The sequence below is a fragment of the Pocillopora damicornis genome, chromosome 2 (genome assembly GCF_964200805.1).
Source record: "Pocillopora damicornis chromosome 2, jaPocDami1.2, whole genome shotgun sequence".
Classification (NCBI taxonomy): Eukaryota; Metazoa; Cnidaria; class Anthozoa; order Scleractinia; family Pocilloporidae; genus Pocillopora; species Pocillopora damicornis.
Window position 1 is genome coordinate 21,896,110 of NC_142671.1, and position 13,966 is coordinate 21,910,075.

At 39.5% G+C, this 13,966-nt stretch overlaps 1 protein-coding gene and 1 long non-coding RNA gene across 2 annotated transcripts; one reads left to right on the top strand and one right to left on the bottom strand.

Moving 5' to 3' along the window:
- Positions 1 to 3,270, top strand: LOC149050328 (uncharacterized). The gene is made up of 3 exons (XR_016183939.1): positions 1 to 1,646; positions 2,339 to 2,417; positions 2,859 to 3,270. It is a non-coding gene; the product is annotated as an uncharacterized LOC149050328 (long non-coding RNA).
- Positions 3,271 to 8,067: 4,797 nt separating this feature from the next.
- On the bottom strand, positions 8,068 to 11,019 carry LOC149050329 (uncharacterized). The gene has a single exon (XM_089197348.1). It carries the CDS (start codon positions 9,967 to 9,969, stop codon positions 8,068 to 8,070), a length of 1,902 nt encoding a protein of 633 aa, XP_089053474.1. The 5' UTR covers positions 9,970 to 11,019.
- Between the last annotated feature and the right edge of the window lie 2,947 nt (positions 11,020 to 13,966).

Here is a 13,966-nt window from a genome sequence, read left to right on the forward strand (position 1 = left end):
ATATCGTATACTTCCTGTGTTTCTGAGAAATTCGGTTTGTGAAATGATTAATCACAACTATCAACTCCTAAAAAGCCTTTAAAAAATCAAGTTGCAGGTGAGTAGCTTAGGAAACTGATAGGGAAATTATCAGCGAAATGTGTTTTCTGCTATCTTAATCAAGGTATGGACAAATGATTCAATAATTCCGCACAAATTCTAAAAAAACTCGAACATGACATGTCGGGGGTGTTACGATTTGATAGTTGTTAGGCGTTGTATGGGTCATTCTATTGTTCTTGGTAAGTGTACCGTTAACAAGGAACACCGGTAAGTTTAGCCTCTTATTTTGCGTTTTGGCGTTGTGTTCTCTCATATCTGTTCACGTCTTACGAGTGAAGCCGAAATTCTAGTCTCAGTGGCGTCATGCGACGCACATACTTTTTCGCCCAAAGGACTAGCATAATTCGTTCGACAAATACATTTACTTGTCTTTCAAATCTCGTCGGCGGACTTGCTCTGTTGAAAATTCACTAAGAGCATAAACTATCCTCGCACCCAACTAAATCTTAAACGAGCTTCTCTCAATATTTGTGCCTCAAACAACAGGCGTTGGCTGACTTGCTCTGTTAAAAATTCACTAGGAGCATAAACTTTCCTCGCACCAAACTAAATCTCAAACAAGCTTCTCTTAATATTTGTGTCTCAAACGACAGGCATTCGAAGTTTCAATGCACACATTTTTCATATGAGGCATCGTGTCTATTACATTCGCTCTGGGAGCTTTAGGATTGAACTATAGTTTCCTCTAGTTTGTTGTCGACTCTAGATATCTGAGAGTAAACTTTGAGAGATTATCGGGAACGATCTAAATTTTATATCAGTTTGAGCTTTACTAATTTGATCCTTCAGGGTGTATATTGTGATTACGAGAAAAATAAAAGAAAAAACTTACCGTCGTGACTACTTTTCTAGGTGGGAACATATTTCTTTCGCTTAGAAAAGACTGCATGGCGCCAAATTATTCGCCAATTATATCTGATTAAATCTGTCTTTTTCTACATTTTTCTGCGATGGAGGCAAGGAATCAAGTTTGGCAGACACTTCTACATTCCTAGTCTTCCTTTCAGAATGAATCAGAAGTTATTCAGCACATCTTTTCGTACAGATAATGCACTCAGCAGAATCAACTATCTTATCGGCCTATGTAATTTTGGAATTTCTAGGGATCAGAAAACAATTATTCCCAATACAACTATTTCCTGTTTTACAAACTCAAAAATCAAAACTGAAACAGACCAATGCAAATTAGCAATCGTCTTCGAAGCTAAACTCGTGGAATAAGAAGTTATGCCAGTAAAGACGTGGTTTTAGTTAAATCCTTTTTTGTTTAACCTGTTTAGCTCTGGTTTCTCAAGGATGGGAAGAGACTCACTTCTTGTATAAAGTGGCTAACATCTTTAAGTCTGCCATTGTCGCATCAGTATCTAAATATACGAGAAATTTACGTTCGTAAGAAAGGAAATGGGGGTACGTCAGTTTAAATCATTCATTTCTTTTCATTTTTCCGCAAATGAGGGAGATAAGAAACAGACAGAACAGCCTGAGAGCTAGTTTGCTCGACGAACCTCGACAATCTCAGCTGGAGTTCTTTGGGTCTTCCTAAGGTATGTATGTTCTGTTGTTCACTGAAATCGCTTTTAAAGTGCCCATTTACACACTTTCATATGAAAAGAGAAATTATACACCCATTTGACTAATTCTAACTTGAGATCTATAGAAAGATCTAATATCTATTTGCGCAAATATCATGAAAATATTTACGCAATGGAATATTGATCGATTTGTCATCGAAAAATTATTTAACGGTGTACTATTATCTGCCTTGTTTACTGCGAAGTAACAAAGAACAAAAAAATATCGTTTAGGTGAGCGCTTAATTCTGAGTCTGCATTATTAGGACGGTATCCTCTGGGAGTTTTCTTCGTAGCGTTTATTTTATCAACTTGAAGATGGATAATTTACACTGTGGCACCAATGACCATTGACAAATTTTTGCGCAATAAATAGTGACGTTTAAGGTCGTTCAACCGTTTTTAAGTCGATTAATATTCCTATGCACTTGAACCCTGGCTTCGAAGGTACTTTTAATAGCCTGCAGGAATGATATTAATATTTGACATTAAACAAGTTCATTATTTTCGCGGCGAGCTAAACAATAGACATGTTTTTGCATGCCATGAAAATTATCGCAACCCGGAATTTGGAAGCCAGCTATTTAGATAACGTGTCCGGTAGTAGATAGATATTTGCGCCTTGGGTCAATCCAGAAGATTTTTTTATTGTTTTTTATTCATAGAAATAAAAGCGCAGACGAAGAGAGAAACGGAATAGCGAGCCACAGAAGAAACTTTACAAACTCAAAAAATAGAAGAACGGTAAGTTTCTTAAAAAAACTGTGGTGCTGCTTCGGTACGATAACTTCGTTTCATCAACTGAGTTGATAATATAAATTGGCCACCGTAAAGAGTTAATGAAGCTGATATTTCCAACGTTAGCCCTTGGTCAGAGTTTTGACGAGTTTGTTAGGATTCTTGGTGAGCATCGATCTTAAAGAACGAATTGATACCAAAGCACGTTAATAAGAAAATCATTCAACGACAAAATTGTAATCATTTTCTAAAAGCAGCTCACGCGCTGTGTGAGGTGGCGTGGTTGAACATTGTTCATTTCCATTCTATATCTTCATTTTCGTTAACAATTGCGGATAGAGCACACGCCTAATTTCACGACCATTGAAAAGATGTATATAATGAAAATTAGTGATTCTTTTGTAGAACAAGATACTTATTTTCCGCTTGTCTTCTTTTTTTTTTCAGTAAAATGGTGACGATTGTCAGTGGCTCGCAACAGTTCCAATACTTTGCGTGCGGAATGTCCGTAGGGACGATCCCAGGAATTAGTTTCGCTTATCAGCAGCGCCTTCATAACGTAGGGATCTTTAACGCGAATCAGTTATTCGTGCAATACCATCTACTGCAACAGAATTATGCAGCTTTTACTGGTTGGCTGGTAAACACATGTGGAGCAACTACTCCTTATGCCAATCTGTGTTTCAATGCCATCGAAGCTCAATACGGCCAATACGTCTTAGGAAGATTTTCGCAGTTGACTTGAACTATGATTTTACAGATGAAGTGGCTTGCTCTTTAGAGCTTACACGCACAGAGATAATGTTGTAAATGTAGTAGTTGTATACATCAAAATAAAGGAGTGATACAAACACTTTAACTTTTCTGTGTTCTTACTTATAGTTGAGGTGGGGGCTATTTAAAATCTTTGCCATAAGGAGTTGAAAAGGTTTTTTTTATTTTAAATGGGATGGAGAGTCTTTTGGAAGAGGTCAAATGTAATAAATGCGCACTAGTCAAATCTCAAATATGTAAGCCAGCTATCCATGCCTTGAATTATTCTGTGGTTTGAAAGATCCCAGGTGGCCATTGAATCTTAGAGACGTCTTTCAAATTATTTTGCCCTTCAGTAAACTATTTGTGGACTATAACCCACTGAATTTTTAAAATAAACCTTTTCCATATGACAAAGGTGATACTTGATAGCGTATGAAACTAATATTGTTCCCGCTAGTATAGATTACTTCCGTACCTAACTTTCCTAGCCCCTTTCGCGGACTTACAAGTCTGGACGTGTTGCATACCTGTAATCGGCCCAGTCGCTTCGCACTTTGTCATATGGCGATTTTCCAACATGGCGGACGGAGGTAGTGAAAACATGTTGGAAGCAAATGTTGAACAACAACTCTCAAGGATCGTGAAAGGTAAGGCAATTTTAGTGCGTCTGTCTTGCTTTCCATTATTTTTGATAAGCTAAAAGTATTTCTTGCAGATGTACGTTCCGGAAACCTAGATCTTGTTACTTTTGTGGAAGAACTAGGGTTGGTAAGCTTTTAACCATCATTATGTTTCGAGGTTATGTAATCTGTTATGCCAAGATACAGCAACTTTTGCCAGATCATGAATTTTTTAAATAAAAAACTCAGAATGTGAAGGATCCCTTGTTTTGTCAGTTTTTAAAGAACGCTTATCACGATGCCATCATCTTGCGCAAGTGTGACCGAGGAAAATTCGATTTTTAAGGCGCGCAGAATTCGAAAGTATTCGAGGATTGACATGTGTTATTTTCAATATTAATATGGCCTTGTAGAGTCAATTTAATTTCAAGGCACTCAACCGCTTACCGGTATTATTGATAATGGTTACAGAATTGGATTGAGTGCAATCATACATGACCAGACAACTGCGCGCAAGGTGGTGATCGCATTCGATCACATACAAAATTGGGCGACATAAACTCTTTCTTCAATGAATCAAAAGAATGACTTAATTTAATATCGAAAATAGTCATTTGTGTAATGTAATCATAAAACATAACTGGTGACTTTTAACAGTTAAGTTTTGCATAAACACATGATGAACCCAAAAGTCTGTGTCACAGCATGTGAAAATGATGTGTACTGTTTAGTTACACAACATGCAAGAGGCCTACACTTGAATGAAAACAAGATTTTACACTGTCCAATCAGAAGCATGATGCATACACACTCCAATTATTGCTCAAACCAGGTTGCTGATAACCAAACACAACTAATAATTTTGTAATAGTTTTAATTTACATGTATTTGTCTATCTATGTACAGGCCACAGTTGACCAGTACTGAGGTGGATAAGAGATGTCATGGTGTGCGGTTGTTGTCTGAAGTCTTGCATCTCCTTGTTGGGTTTCAGTTTAAAGAAAAAGAAGATTGTTACAATTTAGTCTTTAACATATGAGCTTTTTGTAAGCTCTTTGCATAAAGTTGTCTTTTACTAGTGTTGATTTTGCTCTATTAATATACAGTGGTTGGGTTGATACTGTATGTCAGGGCGTGAAATTGCGCCTAATACAGGCGCCAATGCGACTAAATTTTTCACTTTGGCGACCAAATCCTGAAAGTTAGTCGCCAAATTGGCGACTAGAACGTTTCATCATAACCTTACCAAGAGATATAGTGAATTAAAAAGATTTGCAAAGATAAATCCGCGCTCAGTGTCTTTGTAACCTAGCTAGCAGGCTCTCAGAGTTTTCAGTGCTTTTAGAGTGGCAAAGTTTTTTTTTGCCTCCCCCCCTCCCCTCCCCCCCTCCCCTCCCCCCTCCCCTCCCCCTTTCTTTTTTCGATCAGCACTTTGGTAGCAATATTATTGGCTGTGAATTCTTCACTCTTTGGATGGACCATCTTTAGATAGTTATTTGTGAAATGTGCCAAATAGCAATTGCTTCATTTTCTTGATTTAGATCTCTAATCAAGATGTCACTGATACAGAGTGTTTAAGACTTATTCAGACATTGTTCAAAGAAGTCCATGTCCAGGTGAGGTTTTGAATACATTTAAGGCATGGATTGATAACATGGTAGTTAGGTTCATTGTCACTTGCTGCCCTTTTGATGTCCAGTAAGAATCTAAGGAAGCTATACTGGAAGATTTTAGAATCTTTTTCTGGCATCAATTTAGATGACAATTAATATCATGTCAGTTTGTGTTCCTCATCTAAAGAGGGGAAAGAGATTGAACTTGAAATGAACAATGCCTCTGAAGATACCCTTGTGAAAAAAAATTGTCAAAATACCTGTACCTCTTAGTCTAGGAAAATCTTACTTAATTTATCACTTGAAGCTAGTTACATGTAATATACAAGGCTGTGGTATTTGTTTTTTGCTGTCACTAAAAGTGGGACGGGGACGTGGGACTCGGGGACGTGGGACTCGGGGACGTGGGACTCGGGGACGTGGGACTCGGGGACGTGGGACTCGGGGACGTGGGACTCGGGGACGTGGGACTCGGGGACGTGGGACTCGGGGACGTGGGACTCGGGGACGTGGGACTCGGGGACGTGGGACTCGGGGACGTGGGACTCGGGGACGTGGGACTCGGGGACGTGGGACTCGGGGACGTGGGACTCGGGGACGTGGGACTCGGGGACGTGGGACTCGGGGACGTGGGACTCGGGGACGTGGGACTCGGGGACGTGGGACTCGGGGACGTGGGACTCGGGGACGTGGGACTCGGGGACGTGGGACTCGGGGACGTTGAACGCGGGACGCGAAGACTCGGGGACGTGATAAACAAAACTGATTTTTACGCAGAGTTTGTAAGGTATAATTTTCGGTGGTCTCGAGAAAGGTGTAATATGCTGGAGAGCTTGTTAGTGGTAGCCGATGATTTCCAGCGTCCATGGTTCGGTCGGATATGTTTGCTTGCCTGTTTGACCGTGAGAACTCTGGGTACAGAATAGTTTCAATGCAAGGGGATTTTATACATCGTGGGCAGCCATGGAGGACATTCCTTATAACTGTGTTCTCTTAATAATTCTTTTAACATCCGTGCCCTATCCTTGCTAATTTCGACGCTGTTTACCTCGGGAAAACCGTTGACCGAAAATGTATAATTCTTTCATTTTCATTCCTAGAATGTGCAGATAATTCTCGTAATGATCTTGAGCTGGAAAGTGAGTGGGAACTGGAGAAAAGTACGTGTGGAGAATCCGACGAAAGGTACAAAAATTACTCTTTATAGCTTTCACATTTCACTAGGAACTGAAATTGATCGTTATTACTAAAGTAAATTGAGCATTATTGATTAAGATGTGCACTATTTGTGAATGCAATAAATCTACGATCTCAACACTTAAGTCATTAGTTCATTCTCACTTGAATTGAAACTAACGTGAATGCTTTGCAGGAGACTAGTCTCACAAGGCTTAAAACAACATTAAATTACTAAGATAAGTTGTGCATGCCAGCTAAAATTACAATTTCCAACTTAAACCAGATTTTTACACTAATGATGTTGAGTTCTGACCATTTACCTTAACACCGTTTTCTATCCTTTCCGAGTGAATAGAGCTCGAGATTAAGCATGACGTTATCCCCTTCCGCCAACGGCGAAAATTTCACTTCTGTCATCAGGCATTTGTAAAACGAAAATAAGTGGCTTCGTCTTTGTCGTAAAGGTATCATTTTCTCCCTACTTTTCTGAGATAATTATTGTAGAATTCAATGACAAAGTAACGAAATCAACGACAAGAAACGCTCGCCGCCGTGAAACATCATGCTAAAAATTTCTTTCTTATCGGTCACTGTTGGCAATGTATGAATTAACAGGAAAAAGTCATAATGATAATGATAAATGTAACAGAAACCGCATTTATACGACTTTCGTTTTAGTAACGATAGCTGTCCTAAATTTCCAAAGTTTAAAAAATTTCCAAAACTCTTTTGTGCGAAAGCATGGGCCATACGACTAGGCAGTCCCGATTCTTTAATGCTGGGGTCCGTAACCATTACGTATTAAGACTACCTTTCTTATTACATTAATTGAAGGGTGAAATGACAGGTTTTTTCACCGTTAAAACACCAAGTGCACTGCCCAAACCTGTGACTGTCACACCCATGTTAATTCCGTTTAAATGCGGCTGAAAAAGTACAACTTAATTAAACTGAACGTGAAGGTTAAACTTCAAAACAAGTGGAAGTCACATTTCACTAGCTTGCCATATTTAGTAATGCCAACAAAATACTTGAGCTGTGGCCATGGTGATGGCGTTGTTGCAGAGGACACAACGGATGGAGTACGCAGCACTTATATGAAAATAATCCAGCCAACATAGCAATGTACAGTTAATTAAATGTCTTGAACGGCTTATATTACGGAATCTCTTATTGTTCACCTGGATAATAAAGCAAACACCATAGCAAAAAGTAAACGCAGAATTAGTTTTTAGTTATAAAAAAGAATATACCTTGGCAGAAAAGATGGCTATTTTGGTTATGGAAAGGGGGCTTAAATGTCAGTGGTTAACCTTGACAGGTTCAAAAGATATTAAGAGGACACCAAGTGAATGCGAACATATACAACAGCCCGACATTTGTGCTTGTGCCATAGACCTAACTACAATTATTCCTTTTGTGTTATTTACCGGTAATTATTGAATGATCTTATTTCACCAAAACGACACAAATCGAATACACTGGATATTAATTTTCTGGTGAAATGTTCAGCTGGTGATACAGAAAATCTTGGTGTGCATTGGTCAGGCGTCCCCTGCCAATGGGATCGATTTGTAATTGGGAACCATTAAAACTAGCACTATCAGTACTATTTCCCTTTCTGACACAAGCTAGATTTACATGAAAGTAAACACCCTGTTCCTTCCCTACTCTCAGAATTCCTGTTTTGTCTTTCCAGGGACGACACTCTCTGTGCGTAATAGCAATGTCATCTGGGGGAGGAAAGAGGCCACCATCTGCCATGCGTGCGAACCGTCTGCTACATCCTGTGCAAGTTGTTAGGCGGGGATGATCGGAAAGGAAGACAAGAGAGAATGGATTGACACTTCCACCACTAACTTCATGTTGTCCATTTCTTCGAATAATCATTAGTTTGACGGGTTGTTGGACATCCGCAGTACTTTGCAACCTGTCCACGTGTTCAGTTACAAAGCTTTCTGCCCTCTTAGACTTTTTGCCTCTCTTCCTTTGGTGAGGCTTTTTTCCAGCATTGCCAACGTCAAGGCCGTAAGTGGACATTTTGGTCACATTTGTCTGTATAGCATTTTTCTTGTGCCATTGTAGAAGACCGTGAAGCTTACCCTTGTGTTCCGCGGCTGCCAATGTGTGAGCACAGAGGCTTGAGTGGTTGAACGCTGGACACATATCATCGCAACTGAATTTCCCGTTCTTGTATTCTGTCACCACATGTGGTTTTGGCAACGTTTCCGATGTTACCAGTACAGTGTTGTCGTGTTGGAAGCCATCTTTAACTCTTTTCATTTGCAGCAACCTCCGTGCTTTGGCAAACTGATTGGACAAAATACTCTCTGGGATGCCAGTAATGCTAGACTGTTTATACGATATTGACAATGTAGATGGTGTTTGCGACACTGGGCCACTCTCCTTGGCCTTGTTGGTGTAAGCCCTCCTCTCGGCGGGGTTCATTTTTCTCCACCTTTCTGGGGATATCTTGAGGTGGCTGTACTCATTTGTCAGTCTGCATTCACCCTGATCTAGAATTGTTCCTTCCAACAGTGCATCCTGTTCCTTTACAAGCTCGTGGCTTTTGGAAATGAAGGTTACCAAACTGACATGCTTGTGCTCAGTCTTCAGCTTTAGAAGGTGGTTTTCTGCTTCGTTGTCATTAATGGAATACGAGTCTCCTAGTCCAGCCTTCTGGCGGAGGGGCTTCAGCATAGAAGTTATGATCGTGTCAGAGACATTCCCCACAAACCAGTCATAGAATGTTGGTTCTTGGTTGGTGATTCCCCTTTCGCGGTCATTCCAAACTTTTTCCAGAGAGCATAATTTTGCGTAAAAATCATCTGCGTCATTGGAATCTACAATTCCGTGGTATGAGGTGGCGGCGACACTTTTTCCAAATATGTCACAAAGGAATTCATTTTGATCCCTTCCAAGGATACCTAGACTAGACATCTTCATCTCGATGTTCTTTCGAAGATGGATAAAGCATCTGTGATGGTCAGCCTCCGGAAACTCTTCTCTTAATGCGTTGGATAAGGCACGTTTACCATCCGTTCCAAACGCCTTGAGTTGCACAGTGTGCGGATTGAACCGCTTCATCGCTGAACCTAGATACCTGTAAGTCTGTTCAGTTTTACTTTGATGAACAAGTAAGGGTCCAAGGAAAACAGGGTGCTTACCAGCTCTCACGTTGTAGATCTTGAGCGGTCTATATGTCATTGGAGTTACACTGAAGTCTCCCAGATTAATCGTAGCGTCCACGCCAAGAATGGAAAATGAGCCCACTTGGGCACAGTACAACTCGATGTCTTTCAATTGGCGGTCAGTGGCAAGAAAGGCCATAGGTTCTGGAGCACAAACAACTTCTCTAACGAAACCATCTTTGCTCTTGCACTTCTCCATCGCCTCTAACAGGATATCTCTTCTTTGGTTGGTGGAAGGCTTAAAGGAGGTTGTAGACGAAGCTAATGCGTCACTAACTTGTTTCGCTTTTCGCGGCAGCTCACTTTTGGAACGACAGAATTCCAACCCCCCTTTTCGACGAACTGATTCGAAAAAGACCTCCCTGGGTTGTTATTTCCTTGATGATACAGTTTCCTTAAGGTCTTGAATGGTGCTTGGTCTCGTTCGCACATAGGGTTCGTTGCTGTTTTTAGAGTTTCCATGCTTTTTAAGTTTCAGTTGCACTTCCTCCTCTTCATAATAGAACTGAAGTAAGATAAGTCGGTGCCTTTGCCACTTGCTGTCGTACAAGAAAGATAATCTCTTGCGGTATTTAGCTTCCTTGTCATGATGATAATAGTGCTTGACAACCATTATGAAGTTGGCGTCGTTTCTCTTTTGCCTCGTTATCTTCAGATCCAGTATATCTCCACTCACGTTGCGGTCGACGGAATGTAGCTTTTCGGAGAACCAGTATGAGTCCACTTGCCAAGATCGTCAGCTTTGCAATCATCCGGGTGGACAAGGGCGTCTAAATCAATCAAAAAGGAGGCGTTTTCCATAGCCTGAAGAGGCACTTCGGTACAGGCGGGCTCTCTTACTCTCATCAAAATGTCGACAACCTCATCACTTGAATATGCAGAGCTTCTTCCTTTCCCGTAGTATGGGATACGCTTGTCGTCTTCGTAATACTTGTTAGATTCCTAGAAAGAGAACCTGAACATATCACATCTTACATAGCAAAGGTTCCAATTCCGCGCCAAGTAACGAAAAGCCCACAAGGTAAAAGCATAACGAAAATAGATGTATACTGCTTTTTCAGTCCGACAATACGTATGAAAACTGGTGATAAATAGTGATACGAAATGCCGAACAAACTGGTGGAAATTGAAACAGTCTCTTATTTAATTTACTGGATGGTAGTGAATTTTTAACGCACCTTTTTGAGCTTTGAAAAAGGGATCAAAATGGAAATATTTTAATTACGCATAAATCATAATGGGAGCGATTTTAAGTAACAATCCAATTCTAGGAAAAGCAATGAAGTAATTAACAAAAACTTTCTGGACACCAAAGAAAAGCTAAATACACTTCTTTCTTCCATCAAGAAAGTAGAGTTCTGCTTTCAATCAAAATACATTGAGACATACCTGCTTAGAATCATCCCTGCCATCTTCGATTTCACTTTCACCACTACTGGTGATTTCGCTTTCATGACAAGTGGTGATGATACTTTCATCATTACTGTCAACTATCTCCATGAAGTCTACTTTACATTCTGTTGCTACAGTACCCACGTTGCTTTCCAAACATATTGCTCTGTGCACAAAGCCAAACTCTTCCACTTTTCTTTTCCTGCAACAAGAATAAAAGGTGTTTTTAATAGAGTGAAACCCTGTTAAAAGATTATAACAACCAGCCATCAAGTAACTGCTGTTGTGGGGTTTTACAACATTGGGCGGGTCAACAATAGAACAAATTGTACACAAACAATAAACCTTGTCATGAAAGTCAACTGTAGCGGCCACAGTTAGGGACAAATGTTTAACTGCTCTCAAGAGTTTTTACACTACTTAGAAAACTGATGAAATAAGCCTAGAAACATCGTGTCAATGACAGCAGCTCTGGTCTAGCTTCCTCCATAGGTATCAATCAATAATGGTTTACTTGAACAATTGTTTTCTTGTTACTATGTGTCAATTTTTTTCTGTCATGTAACTCCTAACATCACATGTTAGGAGTTAGTGACTACTCATATCATTTTAATGTAATGTTCATTCCTAGCATACCCCTTATATCTTTTAGAATCTGGTGACTGAACTGGGCTGCCATCAACCTATTAAGGTAAAATAGAATATCGATCCGTGAACAAATGTATCACCAATAAACGTTTGTTACATGCATGCAACAAACATCAACATGGGATTAATCCAACCGTGATGCCAATATTGTGAGGAAAAATGCAATGGTCAAGAAAGAACACTAAACACTCATGATATTTCAATAAGTTATGAAAACACACCTGTTGAGAAACGGATGAAGTTGATTTCAATGCCAAATCACCTTCACTTTGCCTGATAACACTGGAGAAAAAATGAGGAGAAATGAGAATGGGAACAGTGGAACTCTAACAAGTCCTGATAACTAAAAGAAAACTAGAAACTGTCAACATATAGTAAATCACTGAAAAAAATATTTAAGGGAAAGAGAGCTGGAAGCTCCAGCTTGTGAGGTTATACTGCATTGCGCATTCGGGGAATAGTTTTAATGTTTGGCAACAAAATGGTTCTATGGTTTATTAACTTGTCCTACATACCTTCTGCTTCTTTTACAGGCCCAAACCATTTCTATTTCAGTAATGGTACTGCCATCCTGTAAAGCAAGAATTTGATGTTGTAAGGTTATTTAATCTGGGTTGAGAACATCATTATGCACTCTCTTGGGGCAAGAGGGGGCACATTTTTTTTACCATGCTCTAACCTTTTTTCTTATAATTGACTTCCTAGTAATTTCACAGTCTACATAAATTTTTCATTTCATCGTAGCATTTACTATGCTTAAGTGTATTTTACATGAAATATATGCTAGCCAGTAAATTCTGTAAACTAAAATCATCCAAAAGAAAACAAATTGCATGAACATGGACATGCAATAGCTTAAATATGTGGCTATTTTTTGGAATGAACACTTTCAACACATTGAAAAGCTTGTTACCTGATTGAAATGATCTTGTATCATATTTGACATTGACCTAAAAACATACAGGCATGTCGTAAACAAGAGAAATTTACATCAATTTATGAACATTTTTTGGACTATTCATACTGTTATAATCCATAAGATTTACCTAGAGTCCAATTAACAACACTGCAAAAGATTTGAATTTAACTTGTGTTTGCAATAGACACAAACAGTAATAAGATTTCTCAAAACTACCATACCTTTGGTTAAAGAGAGCACTATTGTAAACTTATTTGTAAAGCTTTATGAAGATCGTGATCATCTTTCCAAGGTCCACTGATCCTGATTTACAAATTTAAAAGCATAATTTTTGGATTAATTTTCTCCCCTTTGTTGACTTACAGTCATTTAGGATCTGTCATTAATCCTTACCTCAGCACTGAAGCAAATATTAAATCATATGAATTAAGAATTTTGTGTTTGATGAAGCACTGTAAGGTTCATAAGTTTTTATAATTCATAATTCATAACTATTTTAATTTAGATTTAAACGAAATTAGAACGAAACATCTCATTATGCTAGTCACCTTTCCATTTTTTGCGCCACTAGTAATGAAATGAGGAAGCTAGAAAGAGTAATTTATGTACCTTTCGTCGGATTTTTCACACGTACTTTTTTCCGGTTCCCAATCACTTTCCAGGTCGAGATCATTACGAGAATTATATGCACATTCTAGGGGTGAAAATGAAATCAATATACAATTTCGGACAACGGTTTTCCTGAAGTAAAGGTCAGCATCGAAATTAACAAGGATTAGGCATGGATGTTAAAGGATCGAGAAGAAAACACAGTTATTTACCAGGAAAGTCCTCCATAATTGTCCACGATGTCTTTTAACAGTTCAAGACCCCCTGCGTTGAATACCAACCCTTAATGGGCTCCTGTCTGTACCTGGAGTTCTCACGGTCAAATAGGCAAGCAAACATATCCGGTCGAACCATGGACGCTGAAAACCATCGGCTACTACTAACAAGCTCTCCAGCATATGATAACTTTCTCGAGACCACCGAAAATTATACCTTACAAATTCAGCTCAAAAATTAGGTGTTGGTTGTTTATCACTTCCCCGAGTCCCCGCGCGTCCCCGAGTCCCCGCGTCCCGCGTCCCAGTCCCACGTCCCAGTCCCACGTCCCAGTCCCCATGTCCCCGTCCCACTTTTAGTCACAGCCCTCTTAAGTTACGGGAGGAACCGTTGAAAATTTGAACACGTTATA